The sequence below is a fragment of the Chrysemys picta genome, chromosome 7 (assembly GCF_011386835.1).
Source record: "Chrysemys picta bellii isolate R12L10 chromosome 7, ASM1138683v2, whole genome shotgun sequence".
Taxonomy (NCBI): domain Eukaryota; kingdom Metazoa; phylum Chordata; order Testudines; family Emydidae; genus Chrysemys; species Chrysemys picta.
In genome coordinates this window covers 116,811,470-116,838,783 of record NC_088797.1, presented here as the reverse complement: position 1 = coordinate 116,838,783, position 27,314 = coordinate 116,811,470, and the positions used below count along the sequence as shown (strand labels likewise).

Below are 27,314 nucleotides of genomic sequence, written 5' to 3'. Positions count from 1 at the left end.
ATCATTATCAGAAGAAGAAGAAAATCCATTCTGCCCAATTAAGCAAAACGCCAAGATGTGCTGACCACAATGAAGACAATATGCATTACAGGTGCTTGGCCGTGCTCAGGATCAGGCCCCTTCAGATTACGGAAACATTTGAAATCTAATGTTGTCAGTATAAAAGAACAAATGCATTTCATACTTATCTGGGACTTTCCCTCTGCAGATCGCAAAGTGCTTTATAAAGGTGAGTGAGCATCATTAGCTCCATTCATCTGATGCCATAGAGCTGTTGAGTAAGGTCACAGTGAGCTAACAGCCTACTAGACTATAGTTGCCCTGTTAACAGAAACGTTTATCTCCTCTGGTGAAACAGCTGGTCGTAAATATAGAAAGCTGGCAATTCTCAGATAGTACTTGAATAGAAAGGAGATAAATACAGACTAGGTTAAGGGCAGGAAACCATTTGTTCACGAAAATTCTACAAACAAGCGTCACTCACTCCTAGTGCCTGTGTAACGTATGGCAACGAATTTGGGTGAAATACAGAACAGCGTGGGGGGTTCACGCAAGGGCTCCGCAGCCACACGGGGGCATGATCGGCCACAGCCTAGGCTATACACTGGTCCCAAATAGGCCAGCATGTAATAGAGCTACAGTGGCATTGAGGCTGCAGGGTCCATGATTATGTGGATTCAGTGGCACCAACACCCAGTAGTGGCTGTGGAAAGGTTACACTGCAGCCCCACAGGGTTGAGGAGTTGCAATTCCATTCCCCTTAACCCCCTCTTAGCACCCCACACAAGTCCAATTACTCAGGCTTTGGGCAGGAGTGATCAGTGTCACCCTCTCTCTGCACAACACAAGCTAAACACATCACTTCATTCTCAGCGTGGCTTGCCAGATGTTTGCATCTTCTGCACAGTGGTATAAAATGCAGGGGTTTCCGAAAGCTCCCATACACTGCACCTCCTAACAAAGGGGTCCTATTCCAACACACCTCGTCTCTTTCATGCGCTCTGACTAGGCCAGCTCAGTCTAAAGATACGCCCCTACATATTTACTCTCCATAATATTTATAGTCCATAACAATACCGCATCTGAAGTGTCCAGAGAGCTAAAGCAAGTATGAGAAAAAGGGCTGTTGAAACATACCATGAATGTCTGCCTGAATGAGGGCAGTGGGGGGGAGGGATTACATTTTAAAGTGACACATCGTTAAGATCTTCATTCCCCAAGCACCGTGTACAGCCTCATTAGAGAGCCCTATGAAGCTGTACGTTGGGCTAGTAATGACAGATGAGCTGCCATCCACGATGCTCCGCTTGTGAAGATCTGGACAGAAAATACATTTGCCTTTGCAGCTTCTGCATCACTCCCCACATCTGACAAAGAGTGAGGCATCCTGCACAGCAACTCATTTGTCACTGTCTAAATTAAGCAGTGGGTTTTTCCTCTTTTCCCCTCCCCTTGACCAATGGCAGCATAGCTTTCCCACAGCTTGCTCACATCACATGCAGCACTCCAGCGTGATGGGCTCTGAGCTGATACTGCTGCATTAATCCTGAGCATGCTGCATACAAACTTCACCCAAGGCTGTTTGGATTGCCTTCCCAGAAATCTGCCAGTGAGTATACCCATATCTCCCGTAGACCTCACAAAGAGGTCACCCAGTTCTGCTCTGGCTTCTGCCACCATACCAACTGGCAGAGGCCTCGTGGGGGGGGGAAAGCACCCCTGAATGTACTACTCACCTCGCCCCCGGGGAGTCTGCACAAGAGATTATGAGAGTATGACTGCTCAGAGCTCCAGTATAAAACTGCAGAAAAACCTGAGGGTCTCTGGATTAAGTTTAGAAGTGTGAGCAACAAGGGTGATGTCGTGGTGGGAGTCTGATATAGACCACCAGATCAGGGGGACGAGGCTTTCTTCTGGCAACTAACAGAAGTTACTAGATCACAGGCCCTGGTTCTCATGGGGGACTTCAATCCCCCTGATATCTGCTGGGAGAGCAATACAGCAGTGCACAGACAATCCAGGAAGTTTTTGGAAAGTGTAGGGGACAATTTCCTGGTGCAAGTGCTGCAGGAACCAACAAGGGGGGAGGGATAGCTCAGTGGTTTGAGCATTGGCCTGCTAAACCCAGGGCTAGGAACTCAATCCTTGAGGGGGCCACTTAGGAATCTGGGGCAAAATCAGTACTTGGTCCTGCTAGTGAAGGCAGGGGGCTGGACTCAATGACCTTTCAGGGTCCCTTCCAGTTCTAGGAGATAGGATATCTCCATTAATCTTATTTTAATTTTTTAGGAGCAGAGCTCTTCTTGACCTGATGCTCACAAACAGGAAAGAATTAGTAGGGGAAGCAAAAGTGGATGGGAACCTGGGAGGCAGTGACCATGAGATGGTCGAGTTCAGAATCCTGACACAAGGAAGAAAGGAGAACAGCAGAATATGGACCCTGGACTTCAGAAAAGCAGATTTGACTCCCTCAGGGAACTGATGGGCAGGATCCCCTGGGAGAATAACATGAAGGGGAAAGGAGTCCAGGAGAGCTGGCTGTATTTTAAAGAATCCTTATTGAGGTTGCAGGAACAAACCATCCCGATGTGCAGAAAGAATAGTAAATATGGCAGACGACCAGCTTGGCTTAAGAGTGAAATCCTTGCTGATCTTAAAAACAAAAAAGAAGCTTACAAGAAGTTGAAGATTGGACAAATGACCAGGGAGGAGTATAAAAATATTGCTCAGGCATGCTGGAACGAAATCAGGAAGGCCAAATCACACTTGGAGTTGCAGCTAGCAAGGGATGTTAAGAGTAACAAGAAGGGTCAAGGAAAGTGTGGGCCCCTTAGTGAATGAGGGAGGCAACCTAGCGACAGAGGATGTGGAAAAAGCTATTGTACTCAATGCTTTTTTTGCCTCTGTCTTCACGAACAAGGTCAGCTCCCAGGCTACTGCACTGGGCAGCCCAGTATGGGGAGGAGGTGACCAGCTCTCTGTGGAGAAAGAAGTGGTTCAGGACTATTTACAAAAGCTGGACGAGCATAAGTCCATGGGGCTGGATGCACTGCATCTGAGGGTGCTAAAGGAGTTGGCTGATGTGATTGCAGAGCCATTGGCCATTATCTTTGAAAACTCATGGCGATCGGGGGGAGGTCCCGGATGACTGGAAAAAGGTTAATGTAGTGCTCATCTTTAAAAAAGGGAAGGAGGAGGATTCGGGGAACTACAGGCCAGTCAGCCTCACCTCAGTCCCTGGAAAAATCATGGAGCAGGTCCTCAAGGAATCAATTCTGAAGCACTTAAAGGAGACGAAAGTGATCAGGAACAGTCAGCATGGATTCACCAAGGGCAAGTCATGCCTGACTAACCTAACTGCGGTCTATGATGAGATAACGGCTCTGTGGATGAGGGGAAAGCAGTGGACGTGTTATTCCTTGACTTTAGCAAAGCTTCTGATACAGTCTCCTTGCCAGCAAGTTAAAGAAGTATGGGCTGGATGAATGGACGATGGTTCCATGACTAGTTGGCAGCCGGTATCAAGCGGAGTGCCCCAAGGGTTGGAGTTTGAAGCTCCCCTACTGTGGAGATCCCAAGGGAATCCATGCCCCGGTCAGGTGCCAAGGCATCAGCTGGTAGAGAGACATGCAACTGACACCCTTCTGCACCAGCATGGGGGAACATAAATCAGAGTGTGCATTTTTACTTTAAAAAAAATTAAATAAAGGAAGCAAACAGTCTTCATTGGAATCTTCACTCGCTGTTTAAAATTACATGTGCTTAAAGATTATGCTGAATCAGGGCTAAGATGAGTAGCAGTAAATAGCAGCACTGAAATCATATTGCAGAGCTGACTATTTTCACATGGCTCTCATACACCCAGGTAAAGTACTGATACAGTAACTCCTCACTTAAAGTCGTCCCGGTTAACGTTGTTTCGTTGCTGATCAATTAGGGAACATGCTTGTTTAAAGTTCTGCAATGCTCCCTTATAACGTTGTTTGGCAGCCGCCTGCTTTGACCACTGCTTGCAGGAAGAGCAGTCCATTGGAGCTAGCTGGTAGGGGCTAGGAAACAGGGTGGACCAGCAGCCCCCCATCAGCTCCCCGCTCCCCTAAGTTCCCTGTGCAGCAGCTGCCCGGCAGGCTACCAACTGCCCACAGTTCAGCTGTCCCTCCCTCCACTGCCTTGTGCTGATCCTGCCCTCTGTCTTGGAGCTGCTCCCTGGAGCCTCCTGCTTGCTGTGCAGGGGAGGGGGGAAACTAACATCAGGGTGTCCCCCTCCCCTCTACTCCTGCCCCCCGCTTACCCCTTCTCCATATAGAGCGGGGGGAGACAACAGGGCTCAGGACGGAGAAAGCTGGCCGCTGCTGCTGTCTCAACTTCCTGATCTTTTTAAAGGCCATGTACTTAGAATATAGTGTCAGCGTATTTAAAGGGGCAATGCACATATCTCTCTCTCTCTCTCTCCCACACACAGGGTGTGTCTCTCGGTCTCTAATGCTGTCTCCCCTCCCTCCATTCGTGCTGCCTTGTAGAGTGTGAGGCTACATTAACAATGTGTTAACCCCTGGGGGCTCAGCCGAATGCTAGTTCATCATTTAGCAGTAAGGCATTCCCTGGGCAATATCCCACCCTCTTCCACCCTCTAACTTCACTCCCTCAACCAAGCTTCACAATCATCATAGCTGTGTACAGTATTAAATTGTTTGTTTAAAACTTATACTCTGTGTGTGTGTGTGTGTGTGTGTGTGTGATATAGATATATTTTGTCTGGTGAAAAAAATTTCCCTGGAACCTAACCCCCACTATTTACATTAATTCTTATGGGGAAATTGGATTCGCTTAACATTGTTTTGCTTAAAGTCACATTTTTCAGGAACGTAACTACAACATTAAGCGAGGAGTTACTGTACTCCCAACAGGACTCCTGGGGCACTTGAAGGTTGATCACTTTTGCTTTCTTATTCCTGAAAGCTGGCAAAGCACCGTGATGGGAATCTTCCAGATAAACAATTAACCACAGAATAAGGCAATGCCTAACAACTTCTTCTGGTTTTAAAAATGCAAGAATTTCATTAGGACTTTGCATGTTTATTGAACTCACATGGGATACCATTGCGAAAGGTTGAAAATGTGACCAACCTCTACCCGTTTGCCAAGTACCAATTATTATTCATCTGTATGGTACTGACGCCTTTGGGCACTACCAGAATAATAAAACCGTTTGTTTATTTTTAAGAGAGGCTGAGTTGCAAAAGTTCAGAGCAGGATATGGATCTGACCCTTCCCACCAAAACGCAGGATTTTTTGATGTAGGATTTTGATTTGAGTCCAAGTTTAGTGTTGAAGACATTGATCTTGCAATCAGATCTGCCCACCCACGTCAGAACAAAAGGTGCCAGTTCCCTTTTCACTAAAAGCAAAACAAATCCATGCCAGCAGCCCTGCATTCCTGAGCAATCTTACAATAAAAAGCAGAGTGCACACAATGGAGGGAGCTGAATTTCCTGATGAAAACTGGGATCAACTTCAAAGAGAATTGTGAATGGCAAGGGGGGAAAAAAAGCAATTAAAAAAATTATGAAAAATACCTTGATAAGGTCCTTTTAACAGATTAAATATGGAAACAAATCATAAATGATGCAGCCTGGTAGCATTGACTTTTAACACAAAAATCGATGTGAACTTAATGATAACCTGTCTTGTTAATAAACAGGTTAATATTTCTTTAAAATGTAAAAGGGACTCCACTGAGTTAAAGATCACGTTGTCTGAACAATTTTGATCTATCATTATAAGTATCGCCTCAGATTACTTTAGCCAACAGGGGTAACAAATATTCTTTTTTCCAGTTTGTTTACTTGGTTCATTTGACAGCACTTTGCAGACAATTATTTTCACCATTTCCCCAGTGTAGCGGGTTAGTTTTCCCTGATTGTGGGGTTTTTTCGCATAGTAACAACAGGGAAAGGAAAAATATGAAAAGTAATAGGGAAACATGACAGTAAAGTCATCAAATTGGGATGAGATCTCATGGGCAGGTGTAATAGCCGAAAGGAACTTCATGTAACTGATTAGATTTCAAGTGGACAGATTCCCTTTAAATTCTATTGAGTATTTTAATTGGAGTGCAAACACATGTATACAAATACACTCCATTGGACTGTAGGAGTTTTTCTCTAATCACGCCAGTTGGGAAGGTTAAGAAAAAAGCAACGGTGCTTTGAGGCCTGATAACTTTTTATCAAATCCAGTCTATTCCAGTTGACCACACCAGACATTTATCATAAGCATCACTCCCTATACACTCACTGTTCCATTTTATAGACCCCCATCCATTTATCTTCTATTTTCATCAGAGACTTTCCAGCCCTTGTATTGTCACCTTAACATCTACTTCTCCCAGCACCACATCTCATTCCCTACTGATACACATGCAGCCTAGTCTTTCACTCCTTAGTATTACTGCTTGCAAAACTCCCACTGCAATCAATCTAACAAATCAGCCTCAGTCCATCTAGTCATTGTCAGTACCTCCCTCTAACAGTAGATTCTCTGCAGAGAAAGCAAAAAGGCTTGATGTAAATAGGCGAGAGAGGGAGACTTGGAAGCTGTCAGGTAAGTGGAGTAAAGAATTCTGGACTCTTCTGCAGGGGCTATGAGGGATATGAAAAGATGTTTATTTTTTCTCCACGGCAGCATCCACAAAGTCCCAGTTGATCGAGCTGTTCTGAGTGATAAACAGCCAGTGAATCAAAGCAGTCTTTTCTCAAAAAGAGAATCAAAATGCTTCTCACTGTGGCAAGTTTCCTAGCTGTGTCTTGGTCAAAATGGATCTGGCGGAGTCCAGACCATCTATCCAAGGATGGTCGGCCTCCATTAAATGCTTTTCTTAGTTGATCTTCACTTTCATTCACTGGAGGTCCCAGAAGAACTTGGAAAGCCTCAGACTGCAGCTTGCACTTTGGAACCATGGCCATCACAAATGGTTCGGTCACCACTGATCACGAGCTACTGTGAGCACATGATGGCTGACACATTTGCCTGTGCAGGCACTACACTATCTTTATCTTCAGTGACTCACTAGTCAGTGCGTCGTGATGCCTCGATTATGAAGGGCTCTTCATGAAAGCAAAAGCTTTGTTTGGCTGCACAGGATTCCAGCTTCCCTTTTAGCTGCCTGGGAAACAAGCTGTTCTTCGCCAAGCATAATCACTTACTCTGCAGTCTGTAATAATCCCCAGCCATGTCACCCAGCTGGAGTCTCCTCTGTTTCTTCTGATGAGTTCTGTGTGTTCCCGACAGGCAGTGAGAGAATGGTGCTCAGAGAATGGTGCTCTTTGCTTTTCTCCAGCCAGTCGAGACACTGACACAGGAAGCCAGCTCTCCAGAAGTGAAGGGTTGACTATTTACCAGGTCTTCAACCATGCAGAACATTCTAGGTGGCCAGGATCCTCTTCTGTCTGAACATAGCTCTGGGAGTTGTCAAAATATTTAGCCACCTGAAATCATTCAGCATTTTCTCCAGCTTAGTACAGATGCTAAACTGTGATCCAGATTTTAGACCCCACACTTGCCCTGTGTTTCAGTGGTATAGTAACCTTGTGATGCTGGCATTGTAAAACATAAAGTGGAGAAAAGATGTTGAGTTTAGGACTAGAGATTGCACACATTTTTTTGCTTCTATAGACTGAGTGCATTGCACGCCCCATGGGCTCCTTGCATCCCTCCATCCCCCACTCATTCTCCTTGTGTGACACCCTCCCATCCCCTTCTACTTCAGGGACTCCCACCAACACTCCATATAGCCCCCTCCCCCTATACCGGGGCAGTGTGCACTCCCTCATTCCCCCTTTATCCCAATGCCCCTCTTTTTCCCCATATAAGAATGCCTCATTCCCTTCCCCCCAGGGATCTGTGTATCCCCTTCTCCTCTTCTCCCCCTGCCAGAGGTTCTGTGTGTGTCCCCATTCTTCTCATGCCAGAGGCTTTGTGCACCCCAGTTTCCCCTCCAATACCAGGGTCCCTCATTCTCCACCTGCCAGGGTCTGTGTATTACCTCTTTCTCCCCATTCTGTCCATGCCAGGGGGTATGTGTTTATTCTTTTCCCTATGCCCAGGGTTCTGCGTGTGCTCCCATCCCTCCCCCCCATCAACCCCCCCCACTCCCACAAACGTTTTTCTTTCTTTCCTTTCTCTTTCAGGTTGTCAGCATTTTAAAACTCTAGCTATTGGGAGACCGAGCAGAGCTGAGATAGGGGATATTGTTATGTTGGAAGCTGTTAATGGCTGCCATCAACCAGTTCTTTGGTCTATAGCCACCAACAGAGGTGCTAACCAGATGCCAGGGGCTTTTTGTCTCTCCCATTTCCCCCTTTTGGTTCTTCCAATTTTCCCGAAAATCAACAGGGTTCGGGCCATTAATGCCTAGAACTTTCGCTGATATTCTGGAATTGATCAGATGTGACGCTCAAAAGTTATTGTGAAACAGACAGAATGCTAAAGATTTGAGAGTTAGACCCTGCTTTACTTGGCCAATACACCGCATGCAAAATCAGTTCTCCAGATCCTCGGGCATTGTCTACACTACAAAATTAAGTTGACCTAAGTTAGGTCAACATACAGCCACTGCCATAATTACTGCCGTTGTTCATATCCCCCTCTGTCGGTGGTGCGTGACCTCACCAGGGGCGCTTCCACCTATTTAATTGTGTGAGGCATTGTGGGACACTGACAGCTGGACCCCCACCCCTGCCCCTGACAGCTGGACCCCACCCCCACCCCTGCCCCAAGGCCAACAATCCAAGCTGTCAGCCCCAAGCAGGACTCACAGTTAAAGCCCTTCTGTCCTGGGGATAAACAGCTGGAGCTGTCACTGCTCTGTAGCATAGACCAAGCATAGGTGGTTCTCGTCGCAGTTGCACTCTGAATTGAATCCAGCATGCTGTAGGATTTCTTAGTAAGTAATGCCACTAGTTGAATAGCATGGTGGATTTGCAGGACAAACTGTATAGCTGTAAACATCTCCCAGATCTTAGCTGCCATCATTCAGCCACTGTTTGCAGTGTTGTTGGAGCGGTGTTGGTCCCAGGATATTAGAGAGACAAGGTAGGGGAGGTAATATCTTTTATTGGACCAACTTTTGTTGGTGAAAGAAGACAAACTTTCGAGCTACACAGAGCTCTTCTTCAGGTCAGCTTTGTGTAGTTTGAAAGTGCATCTCTTTCACCAAGAGAAGATGGTCCAATAAAAGATACTACTTCACCCCCTTGTCGCTCTGATCACTCAGCCATCTCAGCTTCTGCAGCACTCCCAGGCCTGCTAGTCCATGGAACAAAAATATGGGGTTTCTTGAAGCTATGGGAGGAGGCAATGGTTGCAGCAGCTCATGGCCTGGGATACAGCAGACACTGGGCCAGATTCTGCTAATATCCTGCTCCGAAAGCCCATCTGATTTCATGGACCTGCTTGTGGAGTCGGAGACCATTCAGTGCGAGTAAGGTGGGAGAAATCTGAAAACAGCCACAAGCTATACAGCTCTGACATACCCAGTAAATGGGACAACATGTAAAGCCTCAGCATAAAACAGCTGCTGGTTCAGATCCTGTGGGAACAAACACTTTTACCTGAACATCCTCTGGGCAGCTGTTACACCTTGAAATAATATGAAAATTGGGGCTGTTAAAGAGACCAAAGGAAGGAGAGATTCCTAACTTAAGCCTGATTCTCTGTCCTTAATTGACACCCACATACCTATTTAGTTTTGCACAAAGGTGCATTAGAATCTGGGTGGCAGAACCAATTTCAGTTTTAACTGAGCATTAGGTATTCATTGACCTAAACCCACAAGATCCTTAGGATTGAGGGGACACAGCATCTCAGAAGAGGCACTCAGCACACATAGGATCAGGACCAGAATCTTCCCCACTGAGTATCTACAGTGGCCATTGGTCTCCTTGGCCAGTTAGAGGTGATACAGAAGCCAGCAGCAGGTACTGACAATGCCACTAGTACAATGCTGCACTATATCATCCTTTCTGATCATACCGACTCATTCACACAGGTTCCTGTTTCTGAACAAGTTGCAAACACTGCAAACTAGCCCCTCTGTCTAACACCTACTCCCAGCACAGCAACCTCTGTGTCACCACTTCTGAAGACTATCTTGAGTAAACTTTCATTGTTGTGTTTGGAGAACACTAACCCAAACAGGTCTAATCTCCAGCAGCAGCAACGAGAAACAGGCTTTCTAATCCTGATAACACCAGCAATCCAAGACCTACATCATGCCATGCCTGGAACTAATTATCTTTCCCACATGCCCCTGGGTTCCTGACATACTTTTCCTGAATGTGACAACCGAGCTTCCAATGTTCCCAGAACTGCCACACTCAACTCAGGGGAACCTTTTCCTGGAACTGCACATGTGGAAAGGGGGTGCAAGGACACATGGGGGTATAGGAACCCCTGGGGACAGGGGTAGATGTGCCTAACTGAATGGGAGAGGCTAGGGGTCAGCCAGTGTCTGCATAGGGGAAGCTCCCTGACAATCCCTCCCCAACCCCCCAAAATACCTGTTTCATACTTTTCCCTCCCATAACCAACAACCCTCCAAGTTCACACCCAGGTACCTTCTGAGCAATTTACTTCCCTCTCCCTCAGCTCCTCCGTTACCACCGACTCCCCTGAGCCTTTGCACTGCTTCTGAGGAGGTGCGGAAAATACGGTTCTGTATTGTAGTTTAAATGAATTATTACTCAGAGTTCTATATTAATATGCCTAGTAAGAAATCTATTTGTCAAAAAACATTTCCTCAAACTTTTTTGTTGTCTGTATTGTTACAGACATACTTGCTGACAGGTATTTTGAAATAAATGACCAAAAATAATTGAAACTGGTGAGATTATATTGTGTTATTTTGACAAATAAAATATGCAGAATGTTGCAGAATTTTAAAATATTGTGTGCAGAATTTTTAATTTTTTGGCACAGAATTCCCCCAGGAGTAATATTCTTTTGACTGGTACTTTGAATAATGCCACTATAGTAAGAGCAAATATGTGTTAATTGTTTGATTAAAGGGCTCAGAGCAGGGTTACATTAACATCAAAGAATTACGAATATACAGACTACCATTTTTATGCACTATTCACAATTGTTTCTGGGCCCATTAACATATACTAAAAACAAGTCCGAATATTAGCTAAAAAGACGGACTCCAGTAAACAGATACACCCCTCTGCCAAAAGCCTACGTGAACAGCTCAGCTTTGCACTGTGTCTTGAAGATTAACAAACTGGCTCTGTCAGACCAACCCCCTGCCAGAAACCCCCATATGTACAAATCTAGAACTGCTAGCAAAAGCACATCACGTGCCCTCAAATGCGCTGGTGATAGATAGGGAGAGAGGCACTATCCAAAGGGTGACATACAGGGCTTTGCAGATCAACATCAATGCCACGGCTTAGACCTGGAAGCGAAAAGAAAGCAAAAGCAGTCTGCAGAGCACTGATGAAACGTGTTCCTCCTGCCTATCAGCCCTGATTTTGCACCTGAGGAAACTGTCAAGTGGTTTTCAAGGATAGCCTTATGTTCAGAATATGGAGATCTGGTCTGGATAGCAGTGATAAGACCCACATCAGCAAGGAAGGACTGCCTGTGCCATGCCTAATGCACACAGACTAAAAGGCATTCCTGGCCAATGAAGCCATTGTCACTACCATTATGCATATACAGGGTATGGCGGTACATATGTTGTAAATATACCCGTATGCTTATTTTTCTAACTATCCTCATTTAGTAACTGCCTCTTTACATACAAAGCACCCAGGAAAAGCAATTCAATTTAATAAATGGTGGTTTCAATTTAGAGCCATAGGGGGAAGAACTTAACATTTGATGGAAGCCACAGACAGCTTCCAAACTAAGCTTGTACCTGTGAAGAGAAAGGCTTTGATCCAGACCCCACCTCGCAGCCTGTGTTTACTGAAGTGCTGGACAAGTGGAGGGGGAGAAAATGCCAAATAACCACTGAGCAATCAATCTTTGCTCCACCCCACATTATCTACCTTGGAACACTAGCATCCTGGCTGATGTGAAGGAGCTGTCCGTGGGGTCACTGCCTTTCCTCTATGGCAGCAGTCAGTAGTTCTCAACCTTTTCTGTACCATGACTGATTCTAGAACATTCCCAGGCCCCCTTCCCATCTGCCCGGGACTGGGTCAGGAGGCTCCGGTCATTTAGTAACATGGGAAGGGCAAAATGGTTGCAACCCCACACTGTTGAGTTATTCCTCGATATCAGCTATGAGCGCCACACAGCATTCCAAAGGAAGAGCTACATCCTACGATTCCCCCTGGAAATGGCAAGACAAAAATAAAAAGGAGCAAGGTTTAGCAAAGTGCTTTCATAACTTGGGGTTAGCTCACCGGAAGTAGTAGGGACAACTGCACAGCCTGCATACTAGAGGCCGACTAGGGGTCAAAGGCAGAGATCTGTCTACAAAATGCCATCCTAGGGACGGCCTGTTCGAGACAGGGATGAAAACAGTAGGAAACACCAAGAGATTGAGCAGGCAGATGTGTCCCTTGAGCCCGGCATGACTCTGTTGGCGGTAAACCTGGTTGGAAAACAGGATTCGGAGAGTTCAAAATTTGTTTTTATCCCCAATCAAGATCAAGAGTCAAAAATCTCAAAACGTTTTGTGGAATAGAAATTCTGTAACATTTTGATTCAGACACATTTAAACAACCTTATTGAAAACGCTAGTTTTGTAATGTCAAAATATTATAATATTATAAATATATTAAATATATGTAAATGTAAAATATTATAGATCTTTAATAGTACATTAACATCAAGTCCAAACACATTAATATGATGCCAAAATATGAAGCTCTAAGTGAAATGAGAGAGAACAAAATACTATTTCAATTTTCAATCATTTGGAAAAAATTTCTGTCGCAAATGCCATCAGAATCACCACATTGCCAAGAAACGATTAGATTTCAGCAAAGCAGCATTTTCCAATGGAAAACTGTTCCATTGAAAAGTTTCTGACTAGCTCTAGCTGTAAGGACTCTTACACTCGATTAGAATGCTACGCTGCTTCCTGGTGCATAGGAGTTAGAATTCTAACAATATTGTACACTTCCATAGCATCTCTCATTGCAGAATCTCAATCATTTTATAAACAGTGATTAAATTAACCTTCACAACAGCTCTGAGAGTTAGGACTCATGTTACCCATTTAGCAGCTGGGTAAACGGAGGCTAATCAATTGATATGTCCATAGTTACGACACAGCAGTGCTGGGAACCAAACCCTGAAATCCAGATTCCTAATCCTCAGCTCTATCATTGCCAAGATGGAAGGACCAGAAAGCAGGTTACCAAAAGAATAAAATTAATTAAAGAATTCACATGGTGCAAATGCTTCTAAGACTAGGAAGTGTACTGCAAATCCCCCTAGATGAAGGTACAATTAGAATCATAGGTGTAGCGCACCAAAATCATTTAGATAGATTAACCTGATGATCACCAGAGTGATCTAATAAAACTTCCGCCAGAATTAGTAGTCCAGAGCATGCTGGCTCTTGCCAGAAAGGAAGTTGTGTATGAACTCTGTGTCAGTTCATTAATGTGAAAAGGGAGGTGAAGTTTCAGATTCACTACATTCCTAACATGCAAAGCCACGGAAGGCTACAGGGTTACGAGGACATTACAAGGACAAGTCAGTGACCTGGTGCTGTGGTAAATTAAAGAGGAATATATAGGATTGACTGGTGCCCCTTGTTAAAAATCCAACAGATCCCAAGCTCTATCCTCTCTCTGTACACACACAATGTTACCTGTGGGTTTGGAAGAGACATCGTTAACTAAGGGCTGGTCTACACTGGGGGAGGGGGAGGAGGGAAATCGATCTAATATACGCAACTTCAGCTACGAGAATAGCGTAGCTGAAGTCGACGTATCTTAGATCGACGTATCTTAGATCAACTTACCTCCTGTCCTCACGGCGCGGGATTGACGGCCGCGGCTCCCCCATCAACTCCGCTTCCGCCTCTCGCTCTGGTGGAGTTCCGGAGTCGACGGGGAGCGCGTTCGGGGATCGATTTATCGCGTCTAGACGAGATGCGATAAATCGATCCCTGATAGATCAATTACTACCCGACGATCTGGCGGGTAGTGAAGACGTACCCTACGAGATTTCTGAGAACCAAAAGGGCCATGCTCTGCTCTCAGATACAATTTCCACTGACTTTAGTGGGTGTGAGTGCCTATCCTGAGGCAGAATTGGGCCCACTGTCTTATTCTGAGGCATGGCTGTCTGTGTGCCAAGGGTTTGCACAATACTCAAACACTGCAGCTTTTAACACGCATTAGGAAATCAAAGGATATTTCTCAGAGTGAACTTAAAAAATCATCCACACAAGTTGGATGTTGTTTAATATCCTTTTTGCAAGCAAAAGTTACTGCAGACCCTTTGCTTGCATATATCTTCCCTTTCAAGTTCTATATTTGTCCTTACAACAAATTTCAAATTGTGAGGAAATTTCAAGGCTGCTTGCTTTCACAAGTTGAGAAAGAAGCAGAAGGAGCTACATTTTGAAAATCCTGGGCAGAATGTGGCTAAACACTGAAAAATTCTAGTCGCAGACGTTTCACTGTGGCTACAATTAAAGGGAAATGTTACATTTTGTTCAGACTAGCAACCTGTAAGGGAAGAAACAGCAGTTATGCCTGTGAATAAGCCAACCCATGCATTTTGCTGAGTATATGACAGCTATCTCAATACATAATAAAAGGGAAATTACTTGTGAGAGGACACTGACAGCATCAATCAGGTTAAATCCCGGGTATAATGTGTTAAAAATTATAATCAGAAAGTCAACATTTAATGGTGACCTACAAATGAAATTTTAATAATTGGACCAGTTCTCTCCTTTTTATTCTTTGTTATGTAGAAATATGACCTGAAAGGGTTTGGGTTTTTTGAGGGGAGGTAGGGTACAAGAGAGGTGATTGTTGATTTTTTCCAGCTTCCATTTAACCTCAGGCATATCAGGTATGTAAAATTATTTGATCCCAGTTTTACTGGAAGACTTGTTGGAGGTCTCATATGTATATATACTGGGAGCTCTATCATATCTTATCTAAAGGAACAGGGATGCTGAAACTGTAAATGATGTCCTTTCTCCCAGGTGCTTATTAGATATTGGGGGTATTATTTGTATTACAATAGGGCCTTAAAGACCCAGTCAAGGTTCAGAGCACCATCAACCTAGGCACTGTACAGACAGGCAACAAAAAATAAAATCACTGCCCCGGAGAGCTTACATTCTAGGCGTGGGACAGGGACACATACAAATGGGGACAAGTATCAAACAAACAAAAAGAGTAACTGTAATTACCACAGTTGTGCATGCAAGTTGGTTACGTGAGTTGGTAACTTCCAATTTTTGGAAATCATGGGCCGTGTCTTGTCTGTATGGGAACATACTTAAACACAGTATCATGTGTTGAATAATAGTAAAATAGTTGTACTGCACCATACACGATATGAAGTAGCCCAAATCAGTTTGGCCCTGAAATTCTGGGTGTTCCTTTGAGTGGTATCACTGGGCACTTCAGAATAAAATGGGTACACCATTATATATTTTCCAAAGGCAGAGAATGCCGCTTTAGTGGATTTATGCTCCATTTTCAGGCAAACCCCCCACATTTTTCCAGATGCAAACTATGGCCTGGTGAAAGCCTGGTGAAAGCAATCCTTCTGAGCTGTGATTTGGAAAGGGAGTTAGGCTAGTTCTGGGTGTACAGTCCTGTGAAGTCTGGTTTTCATTTGATGTGGAATAGCTCAACAAATTGGGACAATTACCCAGGTCTCCCAAGCCCTAATCCCCAAACAATCCTTCCTCTCCATAGAGCTGCATGACCCTGCAACCTCCTCAAAAAACAACACTGAGGCAACAAGCCAGGATTATCCAGACAATACAAAACGAAAACCAACCAAAAAACCCAACACCACACAGTACAGTAGGTCTTCAGAGAAGCAGTGCAATCAACAATTCTACAACAGCACTGTTCATTAGGACTTTGGTGTCAATGGGATCAAAAATATTGGTGTCAATGGGATCAAAAAGAGGCTATCATGTAGCAGATCTGAATAAAACTTGAAAAGCACAATGCTCACTACCAAACACACCAATTACAGCGCTGCCAAAAAGATGCCAGACATCCCCCACAGCCACATTGGGGAGACAAGATGAACCAAGATAAACGTATGTATATAGGATTCTAGATAATATACCACCATGAAACAAAAAAGTCGGGGAAAAGGTGCCGAGGAAAGTGATCAGAAAACTGTATAAAAAACGCCTAGACATTGTAGAAAATAGACACACAATAATAAACTGGACAGAACTATCCCATTCTTACTTATCCACAGGGAAGGTAACTTAGTGTCCTTGGCAAGGGTTTGAACTTTTGAGTCTCCAACAATGCACTTTTAAAATTCCAATTGATGTCCCTACACCCTCTCTCCACCCAGAGCTGGCATCTTTAAAATGTAACCATTTCTCATCACATTTGCGCTACTAAGCATCTGGCTATATATCCCCTCACCTTTGTAGATCACTTCACATTTATCCAGTTGTCAAATGAGACAAAGTTAAGGTAGCAAAACACAATCCATTACATTTTCAGAGCTCACAATCCATTACATTTTCAGAGCTATTTGCAGGCATTTACCTCAGATTGTCTGTTAACATCAATAAGAATAATTCACCACCTAGGGTATTTAGGGGGTTGGCGTGCCTACATTACGAATGACGACTACTAGGACTTTGCTGCTGTACTTCGAGAGAGGAGGAGGTCCAAGGAAACCAGAAGAAAGAGGTACAGACTGAAACAGCTCTTTTTTAAAAAAAAGCCTTAGTTGTTAAAGATAATGTGTTTGGAGTTGAGGAAATACATCAAGCATGTAAAAGGGGTAAAGTTGCAGTAGGGCCCCAGGTAATTCCAGAGAAAATCAAGAGATGAATTATTCAGTAGCTTTTCCTTCTGATTTCCACTGACATTGCATTAGAAAAGATTGCAGTAATATTAGGGTTATGTTTTTAAAGAGAATTAACTCTTGTATATAGAGACATTTGCTTTACCTTGAAACTTTCCAAGAAAAGCTGTCAACTTGCCTTTCATTTGTCCGAACTTTGAAGTAACACCGATGAGCAACCTGCATGTTAATATCAATGTAAATTAAAAAAAAAAAACAACCTCTAGTGGGAACTATGATGGGGTACCCACCCACTCTGGCCTGTAAGGGGTTAATAGAGCCATAGGAAGGCTGTGCAGGAAGCAGCCAATAGAAGAGGGGCTGCGAGGAGCAGCCAATCAGGGCCCAACAGGCCCATATAAGAAGAGCCGCAGGGCAGAGCAGCACCAGTTCCTCCCTGGAGCTCAAGGAGGGAGAATTGGGTGCCTTGCAGGTGGATAGAAGCTAGCACCCTGGACAGAGCAGTGCTGGGCAGAAACAGGGGAGCTCCTGGCTGGCTGCTAGGACTAGATGTTGAGGCCCTGAGGTAAGGGTGAAGAAGGTGCTGGGGCCATGGGGAAGTGTCCCAGGGAAATGTACTGAGTTAGAGGTGACACAGCAAGTGGTTGCCATCTACAATGTCCCTGGGCCAGGACCCGGAGTAGTGAGCAGGCCCAGGTCCCCCCCTACTCACCACTGGGGAAGTAGCTGGACCGTTGACTGCAGGGCCCCCGAAAGGGGGGAGCACAGAACATGACACAGGTGGAAGGCTGTGTCTTGAAGATGATGCCGCAGTCTTTGGAGTGATGTGGGTCCGGGAACAGATGTGATGGCAGCTGAGGCACCATCAGGAGAGTGTGTATTGATGGGCAGAGCTAATCCCCAAGACGGCTAGCAGGAGGCACCAGTGTGCTGAGTGGATTGACATCAGGCAGTCAACCCTGACTTTCAGCCTACCACATTCCTCCACCCCCCACCTTTACTTTCTTTGAAATAAGCTTCCTCATTAATCTACTTAAGAGTAACTAGGGGAAATTGACCACAGTACATGACATAAAACAGACACATTCAAGGAATGAGATTCTCTTCTGAATGGAATTGCATTACAAACATTACTGAAAATAAGGGAAAAGAAATCAGGAAAGATTGATGACTGACTGACTCTGCCTGCAGGAGCGAGTGGAGGAGATCTGGAATATTTTACACTAGTTACAATTTACCCATTGGTGCCGGCAAGATCTCTCAGCTTTTAAGTCTACTATGCCACAGAGTTGAAGTGACACCTGGCACAGCTTGGAAGAAATACATTAAGAGGACTCTTCATTAGACTCTCTGAGCCTTATGAACACATCCTGCACCCACCTTTATTTTTCTCTTTTTGGTAAAACTTTGCACTGAAATGACCAAAAACTCTAGAAATTATAACTGTATCTAGTCCATTCACAAAATCACAAGACACACACAGGTTTCCAAGCAGTACATTAAAGCTCTTAGAGGCTCTTTTACTGTGGTTTTATAGCACCTAGCACAGTGGGACCCCACCTCTCATCAGGACCTCTAGGCACAAGCATAACACAAAATTCCTATTGTCTGTGGTCTCTCTTAGAATGCAGAAAATCATAGAAGCGTAGAACTAGAAGGGACCTCAATAAGTCATCTAGTCCAGTCACCTGCAGGGTGGCAGAATGAAGCAGACTATCCCTGACAGGTGATGGTCTAACCTTAAAAATCTCCAATGACAGAAATGACTCCCTAGGTAATTTGTTCCAGTGCTTAACTACCCGTACAGTTGGGAAGTTTTTCCTAATGTCTAACCTAAATCTCCCTTGCTTCTTGTCCTATCCTAAGCGGTTAAGGAGAACAACTGATCACCCTCCTCTTTATAACAGCCTTTTATGTAATTAAACTATTATCATGTCCACTCTCAGTCTTCTCCAGACTAGCCAACCCCAATTTTTTCCAATCTTTCCTTGTAGGTCATGTTTTCTAGACCTTTAATCATTTTTGTTGCTTTCCTCTGGATTTTCTCCAATTTGCTCACATCTTTCCCAAAGTGCAGTGCCCAGAACAGGACACAGTACTCCAGCTGAGGCCTTATCAACACTTCTGCTAATACATCCCAGAATGATCACTTTTTTGCAACAGAATTACATTGACTCATATTCAGTTTATGATCGGTTAAAACCCCCCAGATCCTTTTTTGCAGTACTCCTTCCTAGGCAGTCCTTTCCCATTTTGTATTTGTACAATTGACCATTCCTTTCAAATTTTAGCACTTTGCACTTGTCCTTACTGAATTTCACCCTATTTAAGTTAGACCATTTCTCCAGTTTGTCAAGATCATTCTTTATTTTAAATCTGTCCTCCAAAGTGCTTGCAACCCCTCCCAGCTTGGTATCATCTGCAAACTAAGAGTACTGTACTCTTTATGCCATTATAATTTATGAAGACATTAAATAGAACCGACCCACGACAGATCCCTGTGGGATCCCACTCGATATGCCCTTCCAGCTCGATTGTGAACCATTGATAACTACTCTCAGTACACTTTTCCAGCCAGCTGTACACCCACCTTAGAGCAGGTTAGTCTAGGCTATATTTCTCTACATTGTATATGAGAAGGTCATGCAAGATAGTATCAAAAGCCTTACTAAAGTCAACATATGCCACATCTACTGCTTCCCGCTATGCAAAATGCTTGCTACCCTGCCAAAGAAGGATATTAGGATATTTGACATGATTTGACGTCTGTTAGTTATCACCTTATTTTCTTCTTCTAGGTGCTTACCAATTGATTGTTCAATTATGTGCTCCACTACCTTTCCAGTTAAGCCTACTGGTCTATAATTTCCTGGGGTTGTCCTTATTTCCATTTTTATAAATAGGCACTCTATTTGCCCTTTTCCAATCCTCTGGTATCTCTCCCATCTTCCATGAGTCTCAAAGATAATTGCTAATGGCTCAGAGACCTCTTCAGCCAGTTCCTTAAGTATTCTAGGATGTATTTCATCAGGCCCTGCTGACTTGAAAACACTTATCTTGTCTAAGTAATTCTTAACTTGGTCTTTTCCTATTTGAGCCTGAGATCCTACTCCATTTACACTGATGTTCAGGACATTAGTTGTCAAATCCTTGTTAACTTTTTGATGAAAACTGAAACAAAAAAAGGCATTTAACACTTCAACCATTGCTGCGTTTTCTGTTATTGCCTTCCCCTCCTCACTGAGTAGTGGGCCTATCCTGTCCTTGGTCTTCCTCTTGCTTCTCACATATTTGAAAAATGCTTTCCCTAGCTAGTTTAATCACCTTTGTGCCTTGGCCTTTCTAATTTTGTCCCTATGTGCTCGTGTTGGTTTTTCACATTCATCCTGTGTAATTTGACCTAGCTTCCACTTTTTGTATGACTCTTTTTTGAGTTTCAGGTCACTGAGGATCTCTTAGTTAACCCAGGGTGGCCTCTTATCATACTTTTTAATCTTTCCTACACATCAGTGTAGTTTGCTCTTTTACTCTCAATGTCTCTTTAAAAAACTGTCACCTCTCCAGAACTCTCTTTTCCCTTAGGCTTGCTTCTCATGGGATCTTACCTATCAATTCTCTGAGTTTCCTAAAATCTGCCTCCTGGAAGTCCATTGCCTTTATTCTGCTGTTTTTCCTCCTGCCATTCCTTAGAATCATTAACTCTATCATTTCACGAAGCATTAAAACTAGCAGAAAGTTTCTATAATAGATTACAGGAACCAATGTAAACATTTTTTTCTGAAATAAAAGCCATTAATATCTCCCGCCCCCAAACATAGAATATCTAGCTTTTTTGTTGGTACAGACTGATCTATAACTTTGTCACAGAAATCATGGAAGTCACAGAATCGGAGACTTTCCAGGACGGCTGTGACTTATGCAGCGGCCAGTGTGGCTAGGGCAGTCTCGGGCCACCGCAGGCCCCCAGCAGCAGCAGGAGTTTGGGTGTGGGAGGGAGCCCAGGGCTGGGGCATGGGTAGGGGTGAGCGTTCTGGGCGTGCTTACCTTGGGGGGGGCTCCCCAGAAGCGGTGACGTGTCCCACGGCTTCTAGGCAGAGGCCTGGCGCTCGGGGCAGCGCACGGAGCCTCCTTTCCGTACCTCCGCCTGGGAGCTGAGGGACACGTCACCGCTTCCAGGGAGCCACACGGAGTTAGGTAGGGAGCCTGCCAGCCCCGCCAAACCCCCTCCCCCCAGTAGCAGCTTGTATGTTCATAGAGGACTATCCTCCCTAACAGACAATAATTCAAGGAGTTAGATCCCAGCATGGATCTCTTAGATCCCAGGTCATCCCCATGTACCTCTGGGATATTTACATTAGTTCATAAGGCTTCAGAAGCATGTCTGGTATTAAAATACCAGATTGTCCCTTAGATCTCATAACAGCCCTAAAGATAACTATATTCTCCCCAACTGATTTGGTCCCTGCACTTACATTTTATAAGATGACTCACTTCCAAGGCGTTTCATGACACTGGGGAGAGAGTATATCTAGTAGTTAGAGACAGACAAGGAGTAGAGAGACCAGGTTTTCATTTCCCACTTCAGTAAGTGACTGAGATCTCAGTCAAGTCACATAACATCTGAGCCTCTGTTTACTCATCAACAGAATAGGGATACAAGCCAGATTTACACTTACATAGCACCTTTCAGCCTAGGATCTCAAAGCATTTACCACTTTTCCCCCAAAATATAGAGCAGTTTTCCTCGCACAGACCCAATACAGGCAGGGAAGTGGTAAAAGCATCATCACTTGGGATTTAAAACTAGACTGGATCAGCCACTAAAGAATGTGCTGCAGGGAACAACGCCGCATTCTCAAGGGAGGAATTGGAGCATTTAAAAGGTTTTTCCATCTCTAACTTGGATGATGCCCATGGATAAAAATCATTGTTGCCCTGTAATATATTGTGGATGGGTGAACTTTTATTTGCTTTAAAAAGCATTCAAATACAGGAGCAAAGCACATACATTCTCCAATCCCTTTATATTCCCCCTCCCCTCCCCCAAGCCTTTATAAAAATATCTCTTGAGAGTTTGTTCACATAAGTATCATTGTACTGGAGGCATGATTCAGACAATCATGGTGGCGCTATTTTTAGAAGATAATGTAATTACATTAAATGTTACAGATTAGAGGCAAGAATGTATTTCCCCTGACACCACCCTCTTCTGAAATGGAACACTTAACCCTGTGCAATCACACATGGGGAAAAAACTATGACCAACATATTCTGAAACGTCCTCTTCATCATTAATAGCCCGTTTGGTGCCTATAAAAGAACACTGACGGTTTCTTTCAGAACAGCTTCATAGAGGTTGTGGTGACTCAGTTTGGATTGTAACTTGTCAATGTGTGTTTGCCACCCACAGTAACACAGGTCTTTCTAGGGCCCTTGCTCAGAAGTAATGGGTTCCTAGAAATCAGAACTTAACCACAATCCTCACAACAAATAAGGATCAACCAAGTTGATTTCAAAACAACTAAAACACATGGCAAACTTTTGAGGCTCCTGGACATATGAGAAGCTTAGGAAAGACTATGGCATACTTACTGCTTGAGCTGGAGATCTCTTTTGGACTGGATGCCATTGGCTGAGCACACATTTGACAGAGACAATCCCTTCCATTGAAGGTAACCCGGTCTCCTGGTGGAAACGGGCGTCTGGAGAGGGAAAGAGAAAAGTGAGTTTTATTCAAGGTTAATCCAGCAATTTCATTCTCTTCCCCATCTCCTGAGCCTGCCGCCTTCCTCTGGTGCAAATCAATATCTTACAGACACTACGTCTGAAATGCAGCCATGGTAAAGTCAGGCAGCTGGGTGAAAGCCAAAGGTTTCTCAATTGTGAGGAGAGCAGAGATTAGACTGGCTGGTATTTTGGTTTCCTAAAGATATCAGATGCACAGTATCTAAAGAGAAGCAGACAGCAGAGTTCACTTAGACTCAACAGCGACAGCAACGATAGGCTCAGCATGTCACTAATGGTACCCAAAAATAGTGAGGAGCAGGCAAAAGGTGGATGGACGGCTCACAGAGCTGGTGAAGAAATATACAGTTGTTCAACTCAAAGGTTCACCAAACTGGGCTAGGTTCAGTGACTGACCGTCAGAACTATGACTACAGTGGTCCACACGAAATGAGTTGGTGGCTATATTCCAGTACCTAGAACTTTAAACAGGTACCCACATTACAAAGCCACCCCCACTGTGTCAGTAGAGGACAAGGGCCCAAAAGCAAGGTTGAGGTTTACTGGTGGGGCATCAGGAAAGAAGCTTGCTGAACCTTGTGGTACCCATTCTGTGGCTAAATAGAAGATTTCTGCCTCTACGGTTGTTAAATCCAGCACTTTACACCAGTTCACTAAAATTAGGCAGAAATTCTCAAACTCCAAGTCTTCCAAAAAGGCGCATGGCTTTAATTTCCTGCTACACGCTGCCTGCATCTCAACCCACCCAGAAGTATATTAGCAGGAGAAGTGTCCTTAATAAATCAACATCAGTTTCTTTTTGCAAAACAAACAGTTAAACATCACGGATGACAAGTCTTTTATTCGTTCCACACAAGTCGATGGGCTACATTTTATAGACATGTTTCAGAACATCATTTGCTTTTACTGTATTTAGGAAATATTCCTGTAACATACATGGGATATGAATTCTCAGTGCAGTGCCAGTCCATACATATTGTTATTTTTAAAAATAATGACCAAAACACTTCGATCAGGACTTGAAAACTTGACCAGACACCTACTTGCCACTGGACTACATTTACTAGTCCAAGGCAGCTATGAAAGACAAGTGTGGTAATTCAGAAGCCCTGCCATCCCCCTGATACAGATACAGAGTCCTCACTTGAACCCTGCTTAATGGCTCCCTCTTTCATATCAACCTCTAGGTATCAGATAAATCCCCGCCTCTAGCTGGTGGAAGGGAGGAGCCTCTCCCCATTCCAGAACTTCCTGGCTGCTGGAGAACTTCACTGCTGTACTCCTCAGCAGGGCTACTGGCTGCTACAAGCAGGAGCTATTGTAAGTCAGCCTAGACACTTTATTTTGGCTTCTCCTCTCCGTGAAATCCTGTGCCTGTCTTTGCTGCCGCTGACCAGGAAAAAACAAAATGATGTGGATCAAAATATTTCTTCAGTTATGCTGATCTCTACTTGGGCTGAATAGACAAGTAGTATTTAATCTCTGTTGGAACTGCTCCAATGAAATAGCCTACAAGCATATATCTACAAGTTGCCCCAGAACCTCCAACGTTCAGGGATAATATCCTAATGAGAGTTAAAATCATATAAAAAAAGTTCCAGCTTCTTAAACTTTCCACACCCAAGATGACTACTGGGTATTAGTGGCTGCCTTCTTTCTTCATACTCAGCAGACATCCAAAATGCAAAGAGGCCAAAATGGTTTTATTCAGTTTCTCTTGGTCACTGGCAGAACAGAATGAAATAAAAATGGATCTGAAACCTAATGGAAGTAGCATCTTCTGAAACAGTAATATATAGAGTGGAAAATAGGGAATTATTATTATATTATTTGCATTGTGATATCATTGAGAGGCATCAAGCAAGGATCAAGCGCCCATGGGGCCAGGAGCTGGTTACATATAACAGAAGGCAATTCCCACCCCAAAGAACTTACAATCCAAGTATAAGATGAGACAACGGGTGGATACAGCAGACGGGGTGAGGGGGGGAGCACAGAGTAACAGTGGGACAGTTATTAATACACTAAGCATCATACACAGCACACCAGCTGGCTAGCCATTGAAATGTGGGAATCTTTTCCAAGTCACACCAAAAGCAAACTGTAATTATAGACCACAACTTAGGTCTTGAAGATGTTAGAACTCCATCATGGGAGCTGATCTCCGATTGAAGCCTCTAATCACTACCACTATGCCAATAGTTACAATGAAATTTTATTCTCCGTACCATATACTACTGTTTCAGAAGATGCTACTCCTGTTACATTTGGGATCCATTCCTTCTTTCGTTGGGTCCTTCCAGTGACTACAATAAATTCAATAAAATCACTTTGACCTTTGCATATTGGATGCCCGATAATACCAAGTACTCAAACCAAAAAGACTGGAACGCTCCTTCACTTTCTTTTCTATATTTCGTTTGGGATTTAAAGAAAAAAGAAGTGAAATGCTGATGCTTTGTTTAAATTTCTAAGCCATATTATTCCATTCACAGAAAGAGTGTTTCTTTGACTGAAACCAATGACAATGTTAGTTGACCAGCTGCCTGGCTGAAAAAGAGCATTAAACTATGTCAGAGTGTCTGGGTTGGGAGCAACTGCAGACCAGCTGAGGTAATATTTCCAGTCCCCAGCAAGAAGAGTAAGCCCAAATCCTGAGAACATTTAAGCACAAGTAATTTGACCCACACAAGTATTCCCATAGATTCATGTGAATAAAATTAGCTTGTGTTTTAGTGAGCCCCACTCTAGAGCTCCACCTAGTGACCACAGGGGAGTGTAGCAGGTGTGAAGGGGAAGAGGGACAGAGACATTGGAACAAGACTGGGAGCCTGGGGCCCTGATCAAGAAGAGCTCTTTTTGTAGCTGCCTAAGAGTCACTAGAGCTCTGAGACAGGAAAGGGCGGACTAAGTTGGAACTAAGTAAGTACCCAACCCTGAGACAAGTTTCCTTATTTTAAAATGTGGCCCTTAAAAGCTTCTGGTTCTGAGTTCAGCCAAAGGTGAAACCCAGTATCGAAATGCCCTTTATAACCTATCCCACATAAAGCTGGATGTTAAATTCCTTCCTGTGTGACAGCAGCAGTGTGGAGAGGGTACAGGGCATTATACCTAGCAGCACAGCTTTGCTGGTAGATGCTTTTCAGATAAACTAATGGGCATTCTGAACTCCCTAAAGTTCAGGTGACAACAAACCATTCCCAATCAAGCACCTTCTAATAGAAAAAAAGTCTTTAAAACTGCATGCTGTGGCGATGCAGATCTCCCTGTGTTTCGTGTGATAGGGTTAACAGCACAGAAAGGACTCACTTGCAAACAGTGCAGGCAAAGCAGTTCGGATGGTAGGTTTTTCCCAGAGCTGTCACTACTTCTCCTTCCACGAATTCCCCACAGCCATTGCAGCGGGTTCCATACATGCGCTGGTAATCCACAGAGCAGAGGTATTCCCCGTTCTTAATGAAAAAACCTCCTTGGGCCAGGTCACAGCCACACACTGGAAAAGCAAAACAAGCACAAATCAATTACAAGACAAATCAGGCTGGCGGGTTGGAAATATATAGCTATACAAATAGCATCCTCCCCCATATGCTTTAGGAGATCTGGGTTATGTCACAAACGAGATGAGTTTGGTAGTCTCAGTCCCCTCTATAACAGAGCTGTGTCTTCAGCCCAGCACATCACATGGTGAATGACTGACATTCTCTGGCTACAAGAGGTTGTTCACTGGCATAGCAGTCTATGGAAGCCTGCAGAGCGACAGTGTGTGGGGGGGACCCTAGCCACTGTCATGAGTCTGTCAGTAACATGCACATTACAGTTCACCAGAGCTGCAAAGAAAAACAGTTAAGAAAAATAAAATTGGAGAGTCTAGATTATGTATTGTTAAAGGATGTAGTAGAAGATACTGGCAGCAAAGGAACTGGCTTCACGTCCAGCAATTACTAAGGGCCATGCTTTATTGCAAGTTTCTGCAAACACTCACCCATGCAATACACTCTGCGATCATCATATCTAATCCAATTTTAAGAAATTGCAGATTCTGTGCAGATTGCCCTGTCCGAGGGAATGTGTCCTTGGAAGCCACTACAACGCCAGCACAGAGGTCTACAGGATTTAGAGTTATAGTGATTGCCCTTTTTATTAAAGAAAACAAAATCCTGAAGGCAGATCCTTTGAGTGAAACTGCTCCTAGTTGAATTCCAGTGAATGCACACACAAGATCATCTAGCAAATGCCTTATGGACAATTTTAACTGAGGCTACACCCCTTTTGCTTCCCAGTTCTGATGATGTGCATGGTGCAGGCCTCACAGGCAGGAGACTGCATGGAAATACAGGGCTGGAAAAATTACTCCAAGCTAGGAAAGGTTGCAAGTGCTTTGGAAAATAAGATTAAAATTCAAAATGATCTGGAGAAATGATCTGAAATAAATAGGATGAAATTCAATAAGGACAAATGCAAAGTACTCTACTTAGGAAGTAACAACCAGTTGCACACATACAAAATGGGAAATGACTGCCTAGGAAGGAGTACTGCGGAAAGGGATCTGGGGGTCATAGCGGTTCACA

At 44.0% G+C, this 27,314-nt stretch overlaps 1 protein-coding gene and 1 long non-coding RNA gene across 21 annotated transcripts in view; one reads left to right on the top strand and one right to left on the bottom strand.

The window, feature by feature from the left end:
* Positions 1-27,314, bottom strand: part of ABLIM1 (actin binding LIM protein 1) — a 314,331-nt gene that overhangs the window by 117,875 nt on the left and 169,142 nt on the right. For all 20 annotated transcript variants that reach the window (XM_065552432.1, XM_065552417.1, XM_065552421.1 and 17 more), the window contains 2 exons: positions 26,056-26,239; positions 22,594-22,703 (listed from right to left, as the gene is read on the bottom strand). In XM_065552432.1, the coding sequence (XP_065408504.1) occupies positions 22,594-22,703; positions 26,056-26,162 (217 nt within the window). In that variant the 5' untranslated portion in view covers positions 26,163-26,239. The remainder of the gene's footprint in view (positions 1-22,593; positions 22,704-26,055; positions 26,240-27,314) is intronic.
* LOC135972801 (uncharacterized) lies at positions 1,176-3,722 on the top strand. The gene is made up of 2 exons (XR_010589326.1): positions 1,176-1,609; positions 2,290-3,722. It is a non-coding gene; the product is annotated as an uncharacterized LOC135972801 (long non-coding RNA).